We start from the raw sequence: 23,042 nt of genomic DNA on the forward strand, positions 1-23,042 counted from the left end.
TATATGCATTTCAGCAATTATTCATTGATGTTACCGCCCTCTCTTGACAACTTTGTTGCAAGTATGTTGCAAAATTTGTCTTAGCGCGCAGGTCCATATATTAATGTCATATGAAGTAGAAAGACAAACAAACCTGAGAAAGAAGCCTCTATACATCTTACCTTCATCAGCATCAGTTATATTCAGGGTTAAAATACTGGTGCCAATGGGGACATTTTCCATTATGTTAATACTGTAGGAATCAGGATGGAACACTGGAGGGTTGTCATTGATATCCAACACATTGAAGTAAGCCCGAATCAAATTGAATTGCTCATCTGTACTCAGAACTTTCACAGTGAGAATGTAATACTTTGCAGACTCAAAGTCTAAAGAACGAGTCAGGGTAAAATTTCCGGTAGCTGGATTAATAACAAAGAGACCATTCCCGTCATCTTCTTGAATTGCATAAACCTTGTCATCGAGTCCTTGATTTGGAGCAGAAGCTGTTACTAAGCCCACCTTAGTACCTGGTTTGAAGAAAAGAGAAAATGTAATGTATACTTTCATCTGATACAGTTATTCATGTGCTTCACTGTGAAAGCCTACATTTGGTGCAATACACCACAGTTAGAAAACCTTCACACATTTTTTTGATCACATTATTCTAATCCAATGTAAAGTGAAATTAAGTCAGAGTTGACGAAACTTTCTTTTTAATATTCTCTGTGAATCACATAGTTAGAAATGCTTTCCAGCATTTTAAAGAATATGGTAACATATCACATGCAATCATTGCTTTGTCACCTGCATTTACTATTAAAACTGGAGTTTGAATAGAATGAAGATATAAATTAGCAGGATGCCTTAGACAGAATGCAGTAAATTAAAAAAAATATTTTGTGGAATGAGAAAAAATATTCAGTTGATCTCCTTTCATCATGATTGAGTTTTTTGAAGAAGTAACAAAGAGGATTGAAGAGGGCAGAGTGGTGGCTGTGATCTATATGGACTTCAGTAAGGTGTTCAACAAGGTTCCACATGAGAGACTGGTTAGCAAGGTTAGATCTCATGGAATACAGGGAGAACTAGCCATTTGGATACAGAACTGGCTCAAAGGTAGAAGACAGAGCGTAATAGTGGAGGGTTGCTAGAGGCCTGTGAACAGTGGAGTGCCATACTGATTGGTGCTGGGTCCACTGCTTCTTGTCATTTCTATAAATAATTTGGATATGAAAATAGGAGGTATAGTTAGTAAGTTTGTAGGTGACACCAAAATTGGAGATTTAGTGGACACCAAAGAAGGTTACCTCAAATTAGATTAGATTAGATTACATTACATGTGGAAACAGGCCCTTCGGCCCAACAAGTCCACACCGATCCGCCGAAGCGCAACCCACCCATACCCCTACATTTACCCCTTACCTAACACTACGGGCAATTTAGCATAGCCAATTCACCTGACCTACACATCTTTGGACTGTGGGAGGAAACCGGAGCACCCGGAGGAAACCCACGCAGACACGGGGAGAACGTGCAACGGGATCTTGATTAGATGGGCCAATGGGCTGAGGAGTGGCAGATGGAGTTTAATTTAGATAAATGCGAAGTGCTGCATTTTGGAAAAGCATATCAGAGCAGAACCTATACATTTAACAGTAATGTCCGAAGAAGTGTTGCTGAACAAAGAGACCTAGCAGTGCAGGTTAATCGCTCCTTGAAAGTAGAGTCGCAGGTAGATAGGATAGTGAAGAAGGTATTTGGTATGCTTTCCTTTATTGGTCAAAGTACTGAGTACAGGAGTTGGGAGGTCATGTTGCAGCTGTACAGGACATTGGTTAGGCCACTGTTGGAATATTGCGTGCAATTCTGGTCTCCTTCCTATCGGAAAGATGTTGAGATACTTGAAAGGGTTCAGAAAAGATTTCCAAGGATGTTGCCAGGGTTGGAGGATTTGAACTGTAGGGAGAGGCTAAACAGACTGGGGCTGTTTTCCCTGGAGCGTCGGAGGCTGAGGGGTGACCCTATAGAGGTTTAAAATCCTGATGGGCATGAATAAGGTAAATAGACAAAGTATTTTCCCTGGAGTGGGGGAGTCCAGAACTAGAGGGCATAAGGCGAGAGGGCAACATTTTCACACAGAGGGTGGTGCGTGTATGGAATGAACTGCCAGAGGAAGTGGTGGAGGCTGGTACAAATTGCAACATTTAAGAGGCAATTAGATGGGTGTATGAATAGGAAGGGTTGGGAGGGATATGGGCCAGGTGCTGGCAGGTGGGACTAGATTGGGTTGGGCTATCTGGTAGGCATGGACAAGTTGGACTGAAGGGTCTTGTTTCTGTGCTGTACATCTCTATGACTCTGTGACATGCACACTCAGCAATATGACAAAGGCTGCTGCACATATATAATCAATCCCTTGTTGGAATCTCGTAAAAAACATCTGCAGAATATGCCTCAATCTGAAGGTAATTCAGTAGTGTTCCACAATATCCATCAATCAACTCCATTATTCAAATCTGACTAATTACTTTTGACGCATGACATTCTTTAGCCATGTGGATGGGAACTATTGCATTCATAGAAAAATCTAAAACAAGAACAGGAGTAGGTCCAATCAGCTCTCCAAGCATGCTACATTCTTCAATATGACTATGAATGATTATCCAACTCAGTACACTGTTCCCACTCTTGTCCCATATCCTTTTACCACTTTAACCCTAAGAACTACATGAATCTTCTTCTTGAAAACATTCATGCTTTGGACTCAACCACTTTGTGTGGCAGAGAATTCCTCAGGCTCACCATTGTCTGGCTGCTCAGATTTATCCTCATCCTAGACCAAAATACCCCATATCCTTAAACTATGGCCTGCTTCTAGCCTCCCCAATAATCGGGAACATTCTTCGTGTCGTGCATTTAACCTGTCATGTCCTTTCAGAATTCAAAACGCTTCTATAAGATCCCCACTCCCTCCTCATTCTTCTAAACTCCAATGAATGTATTCCTTTTTGATTTTCTTTGCCTTAAAACCTTCAATCCCATTAGACAAGATATATAAATCAATTTGAAGTTAATGTCATTAGCTGCTGGGTATCCATTTCAAATATTCCAGGAAAACACCATTCTTCGCAGCGTTTAAGAAACATCTGGATGAACATTTCAAATACCAGGGCATAGTAGGCCATGAACCAACTCCAGGTAAATGGGATTAATGTAGCATGGTGTTTGTTGGTCAGTATCGAGGTAGCCGGCCAAAGAGCCTGTTTCTGTGCTGTATGACTCAATGGCCAGCAGATTAACTTTCCAGGTTTTAGACAATTCAGGCATGATGGATGTCGAAGGGAGTTGCATTACTGATGAAGGAGAATGTCACAACTACACTTAGAGAGGACTCCTTGGAGCGCTTATCCAGTGAGGCCATTTGGGTAGAACTCAGGAATAAAGAAGGTGCAATCACTGTGATGGGATTCTAGTATTGGTCGCCCAAGAGCCAGTAGGAGATGGAGGAACAGATATGTTGACAAATCATGGAAAAATATAAAAACAACAGGGTTGTTGTAGTGGGTGATTTTAACTTCCCCAACATTGACTCCCTTAGTGCTTAGCTAAGGCAGAATTAGTTAGATGCATGTAGGAGGGTTTCTTGAAAGAATATGAAGATAGTCTAACTAGGGTCATACTAGACCTTTTGTTTGGGAATGAATCTGGCCAGGTGATTGAAGTTTCAGTGGGGGAGTATTTTGGGAACAGTGACCATAATCCTGCATGTTTTAAATTAGTTATTGATAAGGAGAAGACTGGTCCGGGGGTGAAAGTGTTAGAATGGGGGAAGACTAATTACAACAGTATCATTGATCGATTTATTGTTGATACATGTACCAAGACACAGTGAAAAGTATTGTTTTGTATGCTACACAGGGCAGATCATACCATACAAAGTGCATCAGGGTGGCATAACAGAGTGCAGAATACAGTGTTACAGTTGCAGATTAGGTGCAGAGAGAGAGAGATCAGAATCAACATTTGAGAGGACTATTCAAAAGTCTGATAACAGCAGGGAACAAGTTTGAACGTGTACTCAGACTTTTATATTTTCTGGCTGACAGAAGAGGGCGAAAGAGAGTATAACCGGGGTGGGAGGGGCCTTTGTTTTTGTCGGTTGCTTTTCTGAGGAAGCAGGAAATAAGAGTTGGAGGCAAGGATTGGAGAAATTAGATTGGCTGCGGCTGGTTGAGGGTAAATCCATATCTGACATTAGGGTATATTTTAAAGGACAGTTGATCAGAGCTCAAGTCTAGCATGTTCCTGTGAGGATGAAAGATGAAGATGGAAGATTCAGGGATCCTGGATGACAAGCGATATTGAAAATTTCGTCAAAAAGAAAAAGGAAGCTTATGTAAGGTTAGGAAACTGAAATCATACAAAGCCCTTGAGGAATATAATGGAAGTAGGAACAAACTTAAATAAGGAATTAGGTGGGCTAAAAGAAGATATGGCAAATAAGATTAAGGAGAATCTCAAGACATCTTAAATGTATGCGAGAAGCAAGATGATAGACAAAGAAAAGGTAGGTCCACTCAAGAACAAAGTAGGGAATTTATGCATGGAGCTGGAGAAAGTGGGTGAGGTCTTTAGTGAGTACTTCGCATTAGTATTCACGAAAAAAAAAGAACATGGATGATGTTAAGGTTAAACAGGGTTATGTTGATATTCAAGGGAATGTAGATATTAAAAAGGAGGAGGTGCTGGATGTCTTGAAAAACATTAAGACAAGTGAAATCCCCAGGGTTTGATGGGATATATTCCAGGGCACTGAGGGAGGCAAGGGAGAACATTGCTGCGAGGTTGACAGAGACCTTTATATCCTCTTTAACCACAGACAAGGTCCCAAAAGACTAGAGAATAGCCAATGCTTTTCCCTTATTTAAGAAGGGCAACGGGGATAATCCAGGAAACCATAGGCCGGTGTGCCTTACTTCAGTGGTAAGGAAATCTAGAGAAGGTACTTAGGGACAGGATTTACTCAAAACTGGAAAAGAATGGGCTTATTACAAATAGTCAGCATGGCTTTGTTATGGGGAGGTTTTGTCTCACAAATTTGATTGGGTTTTTGGAGGAAGTGACAAAAGTGATTGGACAGGGTAGGGATTTTGTCTACATGCACTTTATTAAAGCACTTGACAAGGTCCAGCAAGGTAGGCGTGTCCAGAAGACTTTCACATGGGATCCATAGGGCATTGGTAAGGTGGATACAAAATTGGTTAGGTCATAGAAAACAGAAAGTAATTGTGAAAGGGTGATTTTTTGTTTGGATGTTTGTCACCACAAGAATCAGTGCTGGGACCTCTGTTGTTTGTAATATACAACACACAAATGATTTGGATATAATTGTAGGTGGCCTCATTAGTAAGTTTGCAGATGACATGAAAATTGGTAGAATTGTGGATGGTGAGGAAGACTGTCAAAGAATTCAGCAGGATATAGATCAGTTGGAAAGTTGGGCAAAGAAATGGCAGATGAAGTTTTAATCCAGACAAGTGTGAGATGATGCATTTTGGGGGGTCAAATGCAAAAGGTAGGTACAGAGGAACCTCGATTGTCCAGCATTTGATAATCCAAATTTTGTATTATCCGGACAAGATCGCAAGGTCCCAATGCTTGGCTAAACTGTGTTATCCACCATTCGATATCCAAACATTCAATTATCTGAACAGAATACTCCCTGCCCATGTCATTCAGATAAGCGAGGTTCCCCTGTATATAGTAAGTGGCAGGACCCTTGATATACAGGAATATTGATATACAGTGGTATCTTGGGGTGCAAGTCCATAGCTCCCTGAAGATAGCCACATAAACGGATAAGTAGTAAAGAAGGTATGAAGCATATTTGCCTTCATTGGTCAGGGCATTGATATAAAAGTTAGCAAGTCATATCGCAGCTGTATAAAACTTTAATTAAGTCAAGTTTGTAGCGCATGCAGTTCTGTCGTCATACTATATGAAGGATGCGAAGGCATTTGAGAGGGTTTATCAGGATATTGCCTGAATTGGAAAGTGTTAGCTGTCGGAAGAGGTTGGACAAACTTGGATTGTTTTCACTGGAGTATTGGAGGCTGAAGGGGTGACCTGATAGAACTATATAAAATTATGAGACGCATGGATAGAGTAGATAGAGTCTTTTTCCCAGGGTGGAAATGTTGAATACCATGGAGCCATAGGATTAAGGTGAGAGGGGAAAAGTTTAAAGGAGATGAGTGAGGCAGGTTATATAGAGGGTGTCAGGTGCCTGGAACATGCTGCCAGGGGTGGTGGTAGAGACAAAAAAAACTGCAGATGCTGGAATCCAATGTGGAGAAGCGGGAGGCTGGAAAAACACAGCACGCCAGGCATTATCAGGAGGTGGAGAAGGGTTACACTAGGAACGTTGACTTCTCCACCTCCTGGCTTGCTGTGTTCTTCCAACCTCCTGTTTGTCTACCAGGGAGGTGGTAAAAGCAGAGACGTTGGCAATGTTTAAGAGGCACTTAGACAGACACATAAATAGGCAGAGGATGGAGGGATATGGAGCATGTGCAGGCAGCTGGGATTAGTTTAGAATGGTATTGTGATCTGCACAGATACGATGGGCTAAAGGGTCTGTTCCTGTGCTGTACTGCTCTACATTCTTTGTTCTCATGTTTAGTCTTATTTGAAGGTAGCTAATGTTAAACTTTGCACCTTTAACAAGTGCTCCTCGCTTTTAAATGGAATTTCTTTCATAACATTATGAATAAACAGAATGGGTCGTTTTGTGATCAGCTGTTCTATAATGAAACTAATAAGCTCATCTTTTTAAATGACTTAAAAGTCCAAAATCCTGGAGTAATGTTCCTCATTCTTCTCACATCTCTTTATCAATGCATTGATATCATTCACTCAATGTTTCAAATACTGTATATACTTGGGTAAATGTAGAAGTTGACCCCCTATTTTGGGCAAAAAAATCTGGAGTTTTCCACATGTCTTGTGTAAAAGTCAAGTCTAGCCCTTCACAGATAACAGATCGACATTTGTGAGTCAAGGTATTATCTGGTGCATAAATGTTACGATGAGGAAATGACATTTTTTCATGCTATTATATGTTTTGATACTTCAACTTCAATTTTTGTTTGTATAAATAAAAGCTTACTAATTCCTTTTTGTTTCTATTCCCTTACTCTGTAATTACTGTAATTCATTGTGTCTTTTTTCTTTATTTGTTTAGAGATCAGTTGGGCCTCTGCTAATGATTTGGTATTTTGGACTGCAGCATGAATTTCAGCCTCTCAAAAATAATATCCATGTAATAGTCAACTCCATAAATTTAACCTTAAAAAACAGTCTAAAAAATTTTACTTTTACACAAGTGTATACGGCATGATTTCACTATCATAATTCGCAGTATTTTACAGTGTTTTCAGTGTTTTACACATAATACAGTTTATTTCTTGTGCATATAAACTGCATTTTAGTCTACATCCAGTAGGGAGACAGTGTAGCCAAGCCCACAAGTCTTTAATAGTTGTTCGTTCCAGATCATAGAACAATGGAAGTTCACCACAAGGCCCCAAATCCAGGTCAATACTAAATGCAGCTCAAGGACAAAGGTAATGGGAGAGTGGATCAACAATGGAAAAGTCAAATCCTCAAGTAGTTGTTACTACCTGGGTATGGCTTCACTTTTATTAAAACAAATCTATTTCACGGACTGAGAAATCAAGTTATTCCAAGGCAATTCTGCTGAGATTTTTCATTTACATGCCCTGTGAAAGTTAACACAGTATCACATGGAGTTAATCATATTACCTGGCATTACATTTTCTGGGATGTCAAAGCTGTAAACACTCCTTGAAGAGATCAGCCTGTTGTCATGGATATTCCTGAGATTATTGCATGTGGTCGTTTGTGAAGATTCAACGTGGTTTGTAGAGGAATAAGGTTCTTGGTTTCGATTTATGGTTCCCAAATCTTCCCCACCGGTAAAATTGGTGAAGATGCCATCTGCTGTATCACACACTGTTACACTTAGATTCAAATTCTGGTGTAAAGATAAAATTTGATGTATTTTTGAATTATAGATTTTTTTCTTTAAAGCAACAGTAATTTATCATCTGTATTGGTTCACTAACATTGTACAATAATTATTTTTTTCCCACTGTTTAGCTACAATTTTATTTTTTCTTCTTTCTTCTTCCCCTTAAGTCGTGATGGCAATATTTTTCACGTCATCCCCTGGGAATGAAAGCAAAGAACTGTGGGGATGAGGTCTAGTATGTTACACCATTTACATCGCACAAGAGTTTCCTCTTGACTCCTCAGGGGTAATGAGAACTCCCAAATCAGGATTAGCAGGTCTTTTGTTTCAAAGATGTAGGAGAGATCTAATGAGCCCTCCGAGCTCATTTGGAGTTTGAGAAAGTGGAAGACACTCATTCAGTGCAGCACCCAAGGGGAATCAGCTGCCTTGTTCAAATGGGAGGACGTGAGCAAAATCTGAGTCCCATCTAATAGGATGATGCTAAAGTTAAATATATTATTTGCCAGATGCTGGCAGAGAATTGGAATTGAGGTCTATCCCCCTGCTGTTTTTGGACAGGGTTTGGAAAACACTGAACGAGAACAGTCATTCTAATTGCTAAAGGCTCCTCAGATCTACAGAATATGTCTTTCTCGAGTTTTTGAAGCTAAGTCTTGTCAGAGAATACCTATGCCAAGAGAAAGCCTTAGTGGATGTAAATAGTTTCCCCCCAGAAGTACAGATGGATTTCACTTTTATCAGACAAAGTGTATTTTTGATGGGTTCCATCTGATTCGCACACAGGCATCTCAGTACAAAGGACCGATGCTTGCTGAGAAACAATGCCACTAATGCTTGCAGATGTTCAATACCTTAGTCAACTAATCTTTTTTTATGTGTGTGCCTAAACAAAACAGTTTGCTCACAGGACGCATCATAACTAAGCCCTCACCTGACATGCTGACAAGCAATTTCCAGAAATAGACAAAGGATGGTGATCAGCAGCAGGAATCATGAATGGGAATTTTATCAGGGGTTCTTCTGAGTGTTCCAGTAGAGAGTTAATGGAAACCTTCTTCTTTGTCCACCTAATGTGAGTATCTCTGCCCAAGCTAGCACTTGTGACTCACCCTTCAAGTAGCCAGTGTTGAGCTGCCTGCTTGAACTGTTACAGTCTACATGGTCTAGGGACACTCATAGTGGAGCCATTTCTGGACTTTGATCCAATGACTGTGAGTAACAATGGTATATTTCTATGCCAGGATGGTGTATGATTTAGAGGGGAGTTTGCAGGCAGTGGTGTTCACATGGTCCTGCTACCCTGCCCATTTTTAGTGATATTTTTGAGTCTCTGGTGAGCTTCTTTCCAGTGGCTGATTAATGAGGCAGCTGGAGCTGGTTGGGCCTCAGACAGTACCCTGGGAAACTCCTGTAGAGATGACCTGGAGCTGAGGTGACTGACCTCCAAAAACCACAACCATCTTCCTGCATGCAGCTATGACTCCAAAGAACAGAGAGTTTACCCATTAATTCCACTTTTGCTAGAGGTCATTCATGCCATTCTCACTGAAATGCAGCCTTAATTTCGAGGGCTCCATCTCTGGAATTCAGCTCCTCTATGTTTGAACCAAATCTATAATGAGGTGAGGAGCTGAGTGACTCTGGTGGAACCCAAACTGTGCATTAGTGAAGAGGTTATTTTTAAGCAAGTGTTGCCTGATAGCACTGTTAACGATATCTTCCATCGCTGATGATCAAGAGTAGACTGATGAGGTGGAAATTGCCCTGTTTGGATTTGTCTTGCTTTTATGTATAGGATATACTTAGGACAATTTTCACCTTGCTGGGTAAATGTCAGTATTGTAGATCTATTGGAATAGCTTGGCATGGGTATGGCAAAATTCTTGAACACAAGTCTTCAGTACAATTGTTGGAATATTGTTAGTACCTAGAGCCTTTGAAGTATCCAGTGCCACCAACTGTTTCTTGCTATCACATGATGTGAATCCAATCAGCTGAAGACCAACATCTGGGTCACTGGGGATCGCTGGGGGAGGCTGAGATGGTTCATCCACTCAGTGCTTCTGGCTAAAGATCGTTGTCAGTACTTCAGCCTTATCTTGATGTGCTGGGCTCTCCCATCATTGCGGATGGGAATATTTGTGAAGACTCCTCCTCCAGTGAGTTGCTTAATCATCTCCCACCATTCACTACTGGATGTGTAGGACTGCAAATCTTTGAGCTGATCCATTAGTTGTGGGACCTCATACCTCTGTCTATCACGTGCTGCTTACGCTGTTTAGCAGGCAAGTAGTCCTGTTTGGTAGCTTCACCAGGTTGACACCCAATTTTTAGTTATGCCTGATGCTGCTCCAGGCATGCCCTCCTGCACTCTCCATTGAACCAGGCTCGATCCCCTAGCTTGTTGGTGATGGTTGAGTGGGGAATATGCTGGGCCGTGAGGTTACGGATTGTGCTGGAGTATAATCCTGCTGCTGTTGATGGCCCATAGCACCTCATGATACCCAGTCTTGACTTGCTAGATAGTTTCAAAGTCTATCCAATTTAACATGATGTTAGGACCACATATCACAATGTAAGTAAGGTATTATCAACGTGAGGGCAGATCTTTGTCTCTGCAAGGATTGTGCCGAGTCACACTTACCAAAACCAAAGCTGGCAGGTTGGTAAGAGTGAGGTCAAGTATGTTTTTTCCTCTTGTTGGTTCCTTCAACACCTGCTGCAGACCCAGGATAGCAGCTATGGCCTTTAGGACCTGACCAGCTCAGTCACTCTGATCACCTTGGGTACATTCTGCACTTATCCACCTTCAGTGCTTTCTCTAAGTCCTGTTCAGTGTGGAAGAGGACTGATTCATAAGCTGAGGGTGAATGGAATGTGGTAATCAATAGGGAGGTTTACTTCATGGGGTTTCATGGGGTTCGGAGTTAATGTTGAGCTCTCCTTTGGCAGTTCCCACATTACTGGAGGATAGCAAAGATGATTTTCGATAGGAGTGAGAGAGGCAGGGTAGTTGTCACGGGGGACTTCAACTATCCAAATATTGACTGGGATCACTACAGTACGAGTACTATAGATGGGTCAGTGTTTGTCCAGTGTGTGCAGGAGGGCTTCCTGACACAGTATGTAGACAGGCCTACAAGGGGCGAAGCCACTTTAGATTTAGTACTGGGTAACGAGCCTGGCCAGGTGTTAGATTTGGAAGTAGGTGAGCACTTTGGAGACAGCGATCACAATTCTGTCAAGTTTACTTTAGTGATGGAAAGGGATAGGTGTACTCCACCGAGCAGGAGTTACAGCTGGGGCAAGGGAAATTACGATGCAATTAGGAAAGATTTAGCAAGTGTAGAATGGGGAAGGAAACTGCAGGGGATGAGCACATTAAAAATGTGGAGCTTACTCAAGGAAAAGCTCCTGTGTGTCCTAGATAAGTATGTACCTGTCAGGAAGGGAGGAAGATATAGAACGCATGAGCCATGGTTTACTAAGGAAGTGGAATCCCTGGTCAAGAAGAAGAAAGTGGCTTATGTTAGGTCAAAATGTGAAAACTCAATTAGGGCGCTTGAGGGTTACAAGGAAGTTAGGAAAGACCTAAAAACAGAGCTCAGAAGAGTCAGGAGGGGACATGAGAAGGTGTAGGCGGATAGGATCAGAGTTAACCCTAAGGCTTTTCATAGGTATGTCAGGAATAAAAGAATGACGAGAGTTCAATTAAGGCCAATCAAGGATAATAGTGGGAAGTTGTGTGTGGAGTCAGAGGAGATAGGGGAAGCACTAAATAAATATTTTTCGACAGTGTTCACTATAGAAAATGAAAATGTTGGTGAGGAAGATACAGAGATACTTGCATCTAGACTAGAAGAGATTGAGGTTCACAAGGAAGAGGTATTAGAAATCCTGCAGAGTGTGAAAATAGACAAGTCCCCTCGGCCGGATGGGAATTATCTTAGGATCCTCTGGGAAGCCAGGGAGGAGATTGCCGAGCCTTTGGCATTGATCTTCAAATCGTCATTGTCTACAGGAATAGTGCCTGAGGACTGGAGGATAGCAAATGTGGTTCCCTTGTTCAAAAAGGGTAGTAGAGACAACCCTGGTAATTATAGACCAGTGAGTCTCACTTCAGTTGTTGGTAAAGTGTTGGAAAAGGTTATAAGAGATAGGATTTATAACCATCTAGAAAAGAATAATCTGATCAGCATGGTTTTGTGAAGGGTAGGTCATGCCTAACGAATCTTATTGAGTTTTTTGACAAAGTGACCAAACAGGTAGATGAGAGTAAACCGGTTGATGTGGTGGACATGGATTTCAGCAAGGCATTCGATAAGGTTCCCCACAGTAGGCTATAGTGCAAAATGCGGAGGAATGGGATTGTGGGAGACATAGCAGTTTGGATTAGTAATTGGCTTGTTGAAAGAAAACAGAGGGTTGTCGTTGATGGAACATGTTCATCTTGGTGTCCAGTTACTAGCGGCGTACCGCAAGGGTCAGTGTTGGGTCTACTGCTGTTCGTCATTTTTATAAATGACCTGGATGAGGGCTTAGAAGGGTGGGTTAGTAAACTTGCAGATGACACTAAGGTCGGTGGAGTTGTGGATAGTGACGAAGGATGTAGTAGGTTGCAGAGAGACATAGATAGGATGCAGAGCTGGGCTGAGAGTAGCAAATGGAGTTTAATGTGGGCAAGTGTGAGGTGATACACTTTGGCCGGAGTAATCGGAATGCAAAGTACTGGGCTAATGGTAGGTTTGTTGGGAGTGCAGATGAGCAGAGAGATCTCTGTGTCCATGTACACAGATCCCTGAAAGTTGCCACCCAGATTGACAGGGTTGTTACGAAGGCATACAGTGTTTTGGCCTTTATTAATAGAGTGATTGAGTTCCGGAACCATGAAGTTATGCTGCAGTTGTACAAAGCTCTGGTACGGCCACACTTGGAGCATTGCGTACAGTTCTGGTCACCGCATTATAAGAAGGATGTGGAAGCTTTGGAAAGGGTGCAGAGGAGATTTACTAGGATGTTGCCTGGTATGGAAGGAATGTCTTACGAGGAAAGGCTGAGGGCCTTGAGGCTGTTCTCGTTAGAGAGAAGAAGGTTGAGAGGTGACTTAATAGAGACATACAAGATAATCAGAGGTTTAGATAGGGTGGACAGGGAGAGCCTTTTTCCAAGTATGGGGACGGCAAACACGAGGGGGCACAACCTTAAAGTGAGGGGAGATAAGTATAAGACAGATGTCAGAGTTTCTTTACTCAGAGAGTAGTAAGGGTATGGAATGCTTTGCCTGCAACGGTAGTAGATTCGCCAAGTTTAAGTGCATTTAAGTCGTCATTGGACAGGCATATGGACGTACATGGAATAGTTTAGGTGGGATGGGCTTCAGATTAGTATGACAGGGCGGCGCAACATCGAGGGCCGAAGGGCCGGTACTGCGCTGTAATGTTCTATGTTCTATATTGTACACCACTATGCCACCACTTCTATTGGGAATGTCTTGTCAGTGGTACAAGTAAAGGTAAAGTTGCCACAGTCCTACCAGACCATAGGCCTGCACTTTCATTAGAGTGAGGTGACTGGTCGTACTTTAACCTGAGGGTCATCACACCTCAGGCAAGGGGAGAGGTTGAGAAGAAGACTCCTCCATGGTAATCACAGCCAGTGCAGGAATTGAACCAGTGTTGTTGTGTCAGTTTGCATAGCAAATCAGTCATCCAACTGAGCTAAGCAAGCCCCTTAATAAGACGTACCCAGAGGTATGATAGTAGTATCTAGGACATTTTGTAAAGGTATGATTTCATGAGGATGACTAATTCAGGCTATTGCTTGCCTAGTCTGTGAAACAACTCTCCCAATCTTCCCCAGATGTTAGGAAAGAGGACTTTGCAGGCTTGAGAGGGCTGTGTTTGCTGTTATTTTTTTCCAATGTCTTTGTTAATGCTTGGTGATCCATCTACGTCTGGAGGTACATGTATAGCAGGTCCTTTCACTATACAGGGATTAGTGAATCATATGGGGTTTTATGACAAATGACAAAGTTTAGTGGTCATCTTGGGCTTACAATTCTAGATTTTCCTTTATGAATTTAAATTCTACTACCTCTCATTGTAGGATTTTAACCCAAGTCCCAGAACATTACCTAAATCTCTGGATTACTAGTCCAGCAACAAGACTACTCAGTAATCACCTGCCCCCATGAAAGGGTTATCATCTCTATTGGAAATTTCCATTTTTTAATGTAAAACATAAGGCAGATTACTGGCAGGTTACATTTTGTGTGCAGTCACCCAGTATACCTCATAGATATTAAAATATAGAAACTTTATGATTTTCATTGTGAGGAATCCTTATCCATCACAGAATCTAATGTGTAATATGCCCAAAGCCAGAGGATAATTGTTAATCGCATAGTGTACTGACCCACTCACAGCTTATAACAGAGCTTTTCAGTTTACAGAGGGCTAAGCTGTGTTAATGTTAACAGTTTACTCACCTTGAGCACAAAAGTATTGGGAAGAACTCCTAAACCAGGAAAAAACACAGATTATCCAACACAAAGGAGAAAAACTACTATTTACATCAACTATCGAATAGTTGATAACATCTTTACATCAAAGACACAATGTGACACTTTGGTTAATGAAATAAACAGTTCAGCCTTTGTCACACAAGCATTGGAAAAATAAATTTTTCACTTGTTCCTAAGAATACTCAATCAGGCCTGATTTAATGATGATGATCTGTGGGAGTAGATCACATGTGCCAGAAACATCCTTTTGCATCTGGCAAAAAAAGGTGAAATATTGAAATTATAAAGTATTGTAAAGAACGATATTTCAATTTTCACTTTTAGAAACTGGATAAACCCCTTTTCAGACTAAATGTTATAGCATTCCATACAGATCGGTACTACAGTAAAGTCAGCATTTGTTTTTGTACATGGTCACTTATTTTGTGCTGGCCGTCTGTGTATATCAGATGTTTCTGGGATTTGTGTCGTTGATATTTGGGAGGTGATTACTTCAAGGTTTCTTCCGTAATCCATGTGGGGTATCACGAATGCAGATCAGTGTGTTAGCGATCGAGTGTAGTCCCTATCTCCAAACGTATGTACACGTGTAAACATGGCTCTCCAATGACGCTACGGAATTGTAGAGCTACCCCCTTAATTTCCTAATTATCAGGGCAGCACCCATTACTACTGGTGATATTTGTGTTTGTTTTGGAAAGCAATTGTTTCTTCACAGTCCAATTTCGACAACAGTCTTACTGATAGATAATATTTCCTTGATAACGACTAAGCTTTTAAGCACAGGATTTCTTTAAGCATTACCAAGACAAACCTAGTTTTGTAAAATAGAAAACATATAATAATAAAAAGAGCAGGTATAATTTTTACCCAAAGTCCACCATACCCTATGATATCAATCCTAATGGGGATCCTTTTGAGCTAGATCAATCTTCATTGCACTCCTGTATTGAAAAGTGGTGCAAACTTTCTGAACCACTAGAAACTCTTTCACAACTTCAGGGAGGCAGCACATGAGAGGAACAACTACTTTTATCAAAGGGTAGCATTCCTAAAGCATATGGCCTCCGTGGTGGCATTATCTAGGCTCTAAGTGACTTCAAGGAGAAAGTGAGGGCTGCAGATGCTGGAGATCAGAGCTGAAAATGTGTTGCTGGAAAAGCGCAGCAGGTCAGGCAGCAGCCAAGGAACAAGAGAATCGACGTTTCGGGCATAAGCCCTTCTTCAGGAATGAGGAAAGTGTGTCCAGCAGGCTAAGAAAAAAGGTAGGGAGGAGGGACTTGGGGGAGGGGCTTTGGAAATGCGATAGGTGGAGGGAGGTCAAGGTGAGGGTGATAGGGCGGAGAGGTCAGGAAGATGATTGCAGGTTAGGAAGGCGGTGCTGAGTTCGAGGGATTTGACTGAGACAAGGTGGGGGGAGGGTATTCCCAATTCCTTCATCTCCACCGCACCTGCTCCCAGGAGGACCAGTTCCAAAACCGTACAACCCAGATGGCCTCCTTCTTCAAGGACCGCAATTTCCCGCCTGACGTAGTCGACGATGCCCTCCACCGCATCTCTTCCACTTCCCGCTCCTCCGCCCTTGAGCCCCGCCCCTCCAACCGCCACCAGGACAGAACCCCACTGGTCCTTACATACCACCCCACCAACCTCCATGTACAATGTATCATCCACCGTCATTTCCGCCACCTCCAAACGGACCCCACAACCAGTGATATATTTCCCTCCCCTCCCCTATCAGCGTTCCGAAAAGACCACTCCCTCCGTGACTCCCTCGTCAGGTCCACACCCCCCACCAACCCAACCTCCACTCCCGGCACCTTCCCCTGCAACCGCAAGAAATGCAAAACTTTCGCCCACACCTCCCCCCTTACTTCCCTCCAAGGCCCCAAGGGACACTTCTATATCTGCCACAAATTCACCTGCACCTCCACACACATCATCTATTGCATCCGCTGCACCCGATGTGGCCTCCTCTATATTGGGGAGACAGGCCGCCTACTTGCGGAACGTTTCAGAGAACACCTCTGGGACACCCGGACCAACCAACCCAACCACCCCGTAGCCCAACACTTTAACTCCCCCTCCCACTCCACCAAGGACATGCAGGTCCTTGGACTCCTCCATCGCCAGACCATGGCAACACGACGGTTGGAGGAAAGTGCCTCATCTTCTGCCTGGGAACCCTCCAACCACAAGGGATGAACTCAGATTTCTCCAGTTTCCTCATTTCCCCTCCCCCCACCTTGTCTCAGTCAAATCCCTCGAACTCAGCACCGCCTTCCTAACCTGCAATCATCTTCCTGACCTCTCCACCCCCACCCCACTCCGGCCTATCACCCTCACCTTGACCTCCCTCCACCTATCGCATTTCCAAAGCCCCTCCCCCAAGTCCTTCCTCCCTACCTTTTGTCTTAGCCTGCTGGACATACTTTCCTCATTCCTGAAGAAGGGCTCATGCCCGAAACGTCAATTCTCCTGTTCCTTGGATGTTGCCTGACCTGCTGCGCTTTTCCAGCAACACATTTTCAGCTCTAAGTAACTTCAGTAAGGTAAAAGTGCCACAGTCGGAGCAGACCATGGGCTCTTCTTTCACGACAGAGATGACTACTGGTGGTTTAACCTGAGGGTCACCACACCTCAGGCAAGGGACTAGGTTGAGAAGGTGGGACCTTTGTGGTAGCCTCAGCCAGTATAGGAATTGAAGCATGCTGTTGGCTTTACCCTGCACTGCAAACCAGCTATCCAGCCAACTGAGCTAACTGACCCCCTCCCCTTAGTGACTATGTCACAGTTGATTTAAAGAAGGAAAGATTTTATTTTGCAAATTTAATTTAGAAATAATTAATTAACACATCTTGTCAGAGAATATGGCATAGTTTTAGGAAAATCACAGAGCTAGAAACTTTAAGGCTGGCAGAAGTGGATACAGGGAGTAATTCTTTCAATGGAATGGATAGATTCAGGGTGTAGGGAGCTCTCTGGTGATCAGGTTTTGATGGCTGGGCTGTTTCTAGTAATGGAGGTAGGTCCTTAAAGAGAAACAGGATGCAACTAGGCGTGGTCATGATTGGGAAAGGGAAACAGAAGATATATCAGAATATTAGAGTGACCAGAATTAGAAGTAATCCACAACTGAGGCAAATGGGATTCAGGCAGCTGGAATGTGACATGGTATAGGATGGGATTTGTGGCCAGAGATGAGGCATGGAGGAGGCTAATGGTTAGACTAGTAGGCCAAGATTGCAGTTGCACAAGTAAAGGTAGCGATTATGAAGAAGGTCAAGTTGGTCATTGTAAAGCTATCATGGTGGCAGTTAGCAAGGGGGGTCTGAGTGGGGGTTAGGAGAGGGTTCCCAAACTGGCAATGTGGGGGTTGGGGAGGTGAGGTGGTGGAGTTAGCAGAGACAATGAGGCAGCTGGGAATGTGTGGAGGTGGTAGGTGTTTTTTGAAAGGGACTTTGCACAGATCATGGTGGCAGTTGGGAGAGCATTGAGGAATTGAATCTAATCAGCTAATGAACAGGTCACTTCTGGAGCATCATCAAAGTGAGCAGCACAGGCAGGAGGAACAATGTGAACACCTCAGGCTGTGGGCAGGAAGAGGCCCCACCAGGTTTTGGCCTCAGTGAGGAAGTAGGGTAGACTGTCAGCATCATGGAAATCCCAGGGCATTGACAATCTACTCCAATTTAGTCAACTGCTCAGAACTGGTGAACTGCTTATAGATATCCCATTGGAAATCCCTGCCTCCAAGGTTGTTGGGGCAGTGTGGTGGTTGGGAGGGGACAAGGAGGTGTTTGGGAGGTTAGGCAGACGGTGGGAATAAACCAACAGCAGCCCTACAGTTTTATTATGGAGCCAGGAGAAGGATAGCTACTCCTCTGGATTCTACTTTCAGATCAGTATTTCGTTAAGCATTTACTTTGTGGTTGTTGACCTACACTTGTTTACACAAGTCTAAGTCAATTCCTCTCCAGGACTGACAGGTTATTGAATAGTAATTTATACATTGTGTAAAAAATGTTAATCTAAAGAAAAAGACGTAATGGAATATATTTTTAGATATTTCACAAATAAATGATGGACTGATAACAAGTTTTCTGTTTCAAATTGTTCACCCAGAATATCTCAAGGATTTATTTTTATTATTTGCTATCAATTTTGCTCAATACCTTACTAAAAACTAACTCGGAACTACAAGCACAGAATGAAGTCTCATGATTGGATGATATTTTATTTCTGCAGACAGCTTTACCTTTGGAAACTCAACATTATGTGTGCAGCCAGAAATATAATTTCTGTACAGAGCAAAACAAAAGATCCCCCTTTCTGCAAGGATATAACCAGAAGCATCAAATTCCACTTTCTCTAACCTGAACACACTCACCAAAGGAGAAAATCAAATTAGATGGTGTAGTCATTCTGACATCAACATATCTGTCAAACAGGAGGTAGTACATGAAGTAAATTAAATCTAAACTCTCATTGCGCTTTCAACAACTTACTCAAACTTAACATACATTCTTCGCATTTGAAAGAGAAAAAAATGCATCAACTGCTCAGTTCTCAAACTTGGCTGATTTTTAAGAAAGTGCAAGTGCGGAAATGATGCTCTTTAAACAGCCATTGGCCTTAGACGTCAATTCTGTTTCTCTCTCCACAGATGCTGCCACACCTGCTCAGTTTTTCCAGCATTTTATGTTTTTGTTTCAGATCTCCAGCATCCACAATATTTTGCTAGTACTCAGAAAAGATATTTAGGATTGAGTTGATTTTGTCCAAAAGAATCCAAATGATGGAGGGGATTCTACCTCTTCCTCTTCATAATTAAAATGGAGGAAGTTTGCTTTGTATTTTCCACCTGCCCATCTCTGACTTCAATAAGGTTATGACTGATCTGATTGTACTCTCATATTCACTTTCCTGTATACCCTGATAACCTTTAACTCTGCTTTAATAAGAATCTATCTGACTCTGCCTTAAAATTAGTCAAGGATTCAACTTCCACCACTTTTCAATAAGAGAGTTTCAAAGACTTACTGATCCTCTGACAGAAAAAGAAATCACCTCATCCCTGTTATAAATGGTGACCCTGACTTTAAACAGTGACCATCAATTAAAGAGTTATCCTACAAGAGAAATTATCCTCTCCACATCTACCCTGTCAAGAGCCTTCAGAATTTTATGTATTTCAATCAAGTTACCCCTTACACTTCTAAACTCCAGCAGCTGCAAATCTAGCCTGTCCAACACAGAGGACAACCTGCCTTTTCCAGGTATTAGTCTGATAAACATTCTCTGAACTGCCTCCAATGTGTTTGCATCTTTCCTTAAATAGGTAAGAGTCATAGAGTCATAGAGGTGTACAGCACAGAAACAGACCCTTCGGTCCAACTCATCCATGCCGACCAGATATCCCAACCCAATCTAGTCCCACCTGCCAGCATCCGGCCCATATCCCTCCAAACCCTTCCTATTCATATACCTATCCAGATGCCTTTTAAATGTTGCAATTGTACCAGCCCCCATCACTTCCTCTGGCAGCTCATTCCATACAAGTACCATCCTCTGCATGAAAAAGTTGCCCCTTAGGTCTCTTTTATATCTTTCCCCTCTCACCCTAAACCTATGCTCTCTAGTTCTTGACTCCCCCACCCCATGGAAATGACTTTGTTTATTTATCCTATCCATGCCCCTCATGATTTTATAAACTTTTATAAGGTCACCCCTCAGCCTCTGACGCTCCAGGGAAAACAGACCCAGCCTGTTCAGCCAGTCCCTATTGCTTAAGTCATCCAACCCTGGCATCATCTTTGTAAATCTTTTCTGAACCCTTTCAAGTTTCACAACATCCTTCCAATAGAGACCAGATTTGCATGCAATATTCCACAAGTGGCCTAACCAATGTCTTGTACAGCTGCAACATGACCTCCCAACTCCTGTACTCAATACTCTGATCAATAAAGGAAAGCATTCCAAATGCCTTCTTCACTATCCTATCTACCTGCGACTCCATTTTCGAGGAGCTGGTCTCTTTGTTCAGTAACATTCCCTGGGACCTTACCATTAAGTGTATAAGACCTGCTAAGATCTGCTTTCCCAAAATGCAGCACCTACATTTATCTAAATTAAACTCCAAAGGTGACCAATGTTATGCACATACATCAGACACAATCAAACCAGTGTCCTGTTTAATAGAAGCATAACCTCCCCACTATTGTATTCGTTTCCCCTCACATCAATGGAAATATTCCTTTGTAATTGCTTGCTGGATGTGAATACTAACATATTGTGATGCAGAGCTGAAAATGTGTTGCTGGAAAAACGCAGCAGGTCAGGCAGCATCCAAGGAGCAGGAAAATCGATGTTTCGGGCATGAGCCCTTCAGGAATATTGTGAAGCATGCAGAGGACACCTGGATCTCTCCACATCTCAGAACCCTAATTTCTCACCATTTAGATACTTTTATTTTAATATTTACTGCCAAAATTGAAAATTTCACATTTTACCACGATACTCAAGTTGCTGTTCACCTTTGCTCACTCATTTCATAAAGTGGAAAGTTGCCAATGAATGATATTCAACTGAACTTAAATTCCTCAGCTATTATGATGGATTTTAAATTCACGTCTCTGAATAATTGGTTCAAGTTTCTGAATTTCTCGTTCAGTAATGTGTGCTAACTTGATCCCCATCATTATGCTATTTGAACTGAGGCTGATTGATATTATAACAGCTCTCCATCAGCTTCAGCAGGACAACAATTGGTGGAAAGGAAGAAGGGGAGCCCTAAAGTAAGTGCACAAGTTACTTTCAAGGTTCAGTGGAAGAGAAACCTGCAAATGGGGTCACTCAAAGCAAGTCATCATGTGCAGTCTCCCTTCTCTCCTACAAAATCCTCCCAAAGACCATCCTCATCATTAAGCTGCAAGGCCAAGGACAACTTGATACTCTCCTGCTTTAGTTGCCCTCATCTCTACCTCTGCTCAGAGGGGATTTATGTGGGGATCATGAATCAACAAGCCCCAAGACTGAAACTTAAGCCAGCCATTACTTTTTATACTGAAGCAAGCTCACCTCCCACCTACCTCAATCTTCTCATTCCAGTTACTCTTCGGCTGGAACTAATGTGGTCAATGTGGTTGCCATGCCTTTGAGACAGCATTAGTTCAGTTAAGAATATTAATTCTTTTCTCTGATAATGACTTTGTTTGCATGGGTGCCATTAGCTTCTATTCCTGCAAGCTATAAAACAACAGAGTCATCCCAGCCATATCCATTATTGCCTCCTCCCAGTGCCTTCAGACACTGGACAGTGGTTTTGAGCTGATAGGTTGCTTATTGTTTAGCTAGGAATTGTGACACTATGCCATCCTGCTGCTTGAGGGAAGTTACCTCAGCACAGATTGGGAGCAAATCTGAAACATTTCACACCTGTGTGGCTCAGTCCACACGGGATACTGCATTTGGTATGAATCCAGTTTGGGAAGCAAACAAAACATGAAAAATGGAAGCAACTCAACATAATTGTCTAGAATTGGAACACCTGCTAAATTAAATGCAGGGTCATTTGAAATTAATTAGAAAGGTTATTTTACCAGTAAAAGTAAATTGTAAATTAGCTCATTCTGCCCATATCAGCATCCCTATAATGGGATTGACCTTTTTCTGGTATGAACCTAAAACACAGATTGCATCAGCTTTAGATCAACAGTAAATAGCTACCTTCAATCAACCAGCTGATTAATATTGTTTTTCTAATGATAAGGATGGCTATTTACTGAATTGGACTAAAAAGGTTATTGTGTTCAAAGTTTATAAATGCCAGAAAATGTTAAAAAGGCAGTGTTTTTCCTAAACATTTAAATCTGAGCTTCTAAGAAATGTGAATTGGTGCAAAGCCATAAACCTATCTGATATTTTTTGATTTCTGTGTTTAAACAACCAGCCAGATCCAGAGTTTCAGTATCAGCAACAGCATCAGAATGAATCTGCAGCAGTCCATCAAGTTTGCATTCAACCAACTTTATGACCATGTGACATTTGTCACTGATTCGAAGTGGAAAATTACAGTAGAAGAGATAAGAAGTTACTGTTTTGATGCAATAATTAGTCAGCATCATCAGATTTTCATTCAAATCATATAGATAGATTGGCATGTGCTCTATTCACTTTGAGCTGTCCTAATCCTTCTATTTCTAGTTGAACTCTTCAACTTAGCATTGCCACAAGCCATGACAGAATAGCAGCCCTCAAAGTGTTAAGTCATGATCAAATGATTTTATGAATTCAAACAGGTCAAGGTTAGATGAGTGTTACGTAACAACATCTAGTTTTACTCTGCTCACCAGCCATGGCAACCATCAACAAACTGAACTTCTGCAAAGCACAGGAATGAGACAAGGAGAAGCAACAAATGCAGGACCAACAGTAAATTACTATTACCACAATATACATGATGGGATTGTATAAAATGTA

The 23,042-nt window shown here is 42.1% G+C and overlaps 1 protein-coding gene across 1 annotated transcript in view; it reads right to left on the bottom strand.

Moving 5' to 3' along the window:
• Nucleotides 1-23,042, bottom strand: part of LOC122550779 (protocadherin Fat 4) — a 161,829-nt gene that overhangs the window by 138,206 nt on the left and 581 nt on the right. The window contains exons 2-3 of the mRNA XM_043692032.2: nucleotides 7,807-8,038; nucleotides 162-509 (exon numbers count right to left, since the gene is read on the bottom strand). Coding sequence (XP_043547967.2) covers nucleotides 162-509; nucleotides 7,807-8,038 — 580 coding nt within the window. The remainder of the gene's footprint in view (nucleotides 1-161; nucleotides 510-7,806; nucleotides 8,039-23,042) is intronic.

This window comes from Chiloscyllium plagiosum, unplaced genomic scaffold (genome assembly GCF_037043375.1).
Source record: "Chiloscyllium plagiosum isolate Xiang-an unplaced genomic scaffold, Cpla_swu_hap1 HiC_scaffold_6, whole genome shotgun sequence".
Classification (NCBI taxonomy): domain Eukaryota; kingdom Metazoa; phylum Chordata; class Chondrichthyes; order Orectolobiformes; family Hemiscylliidae; genus Chiloscyllium; species Chiloscyllium plagiosum.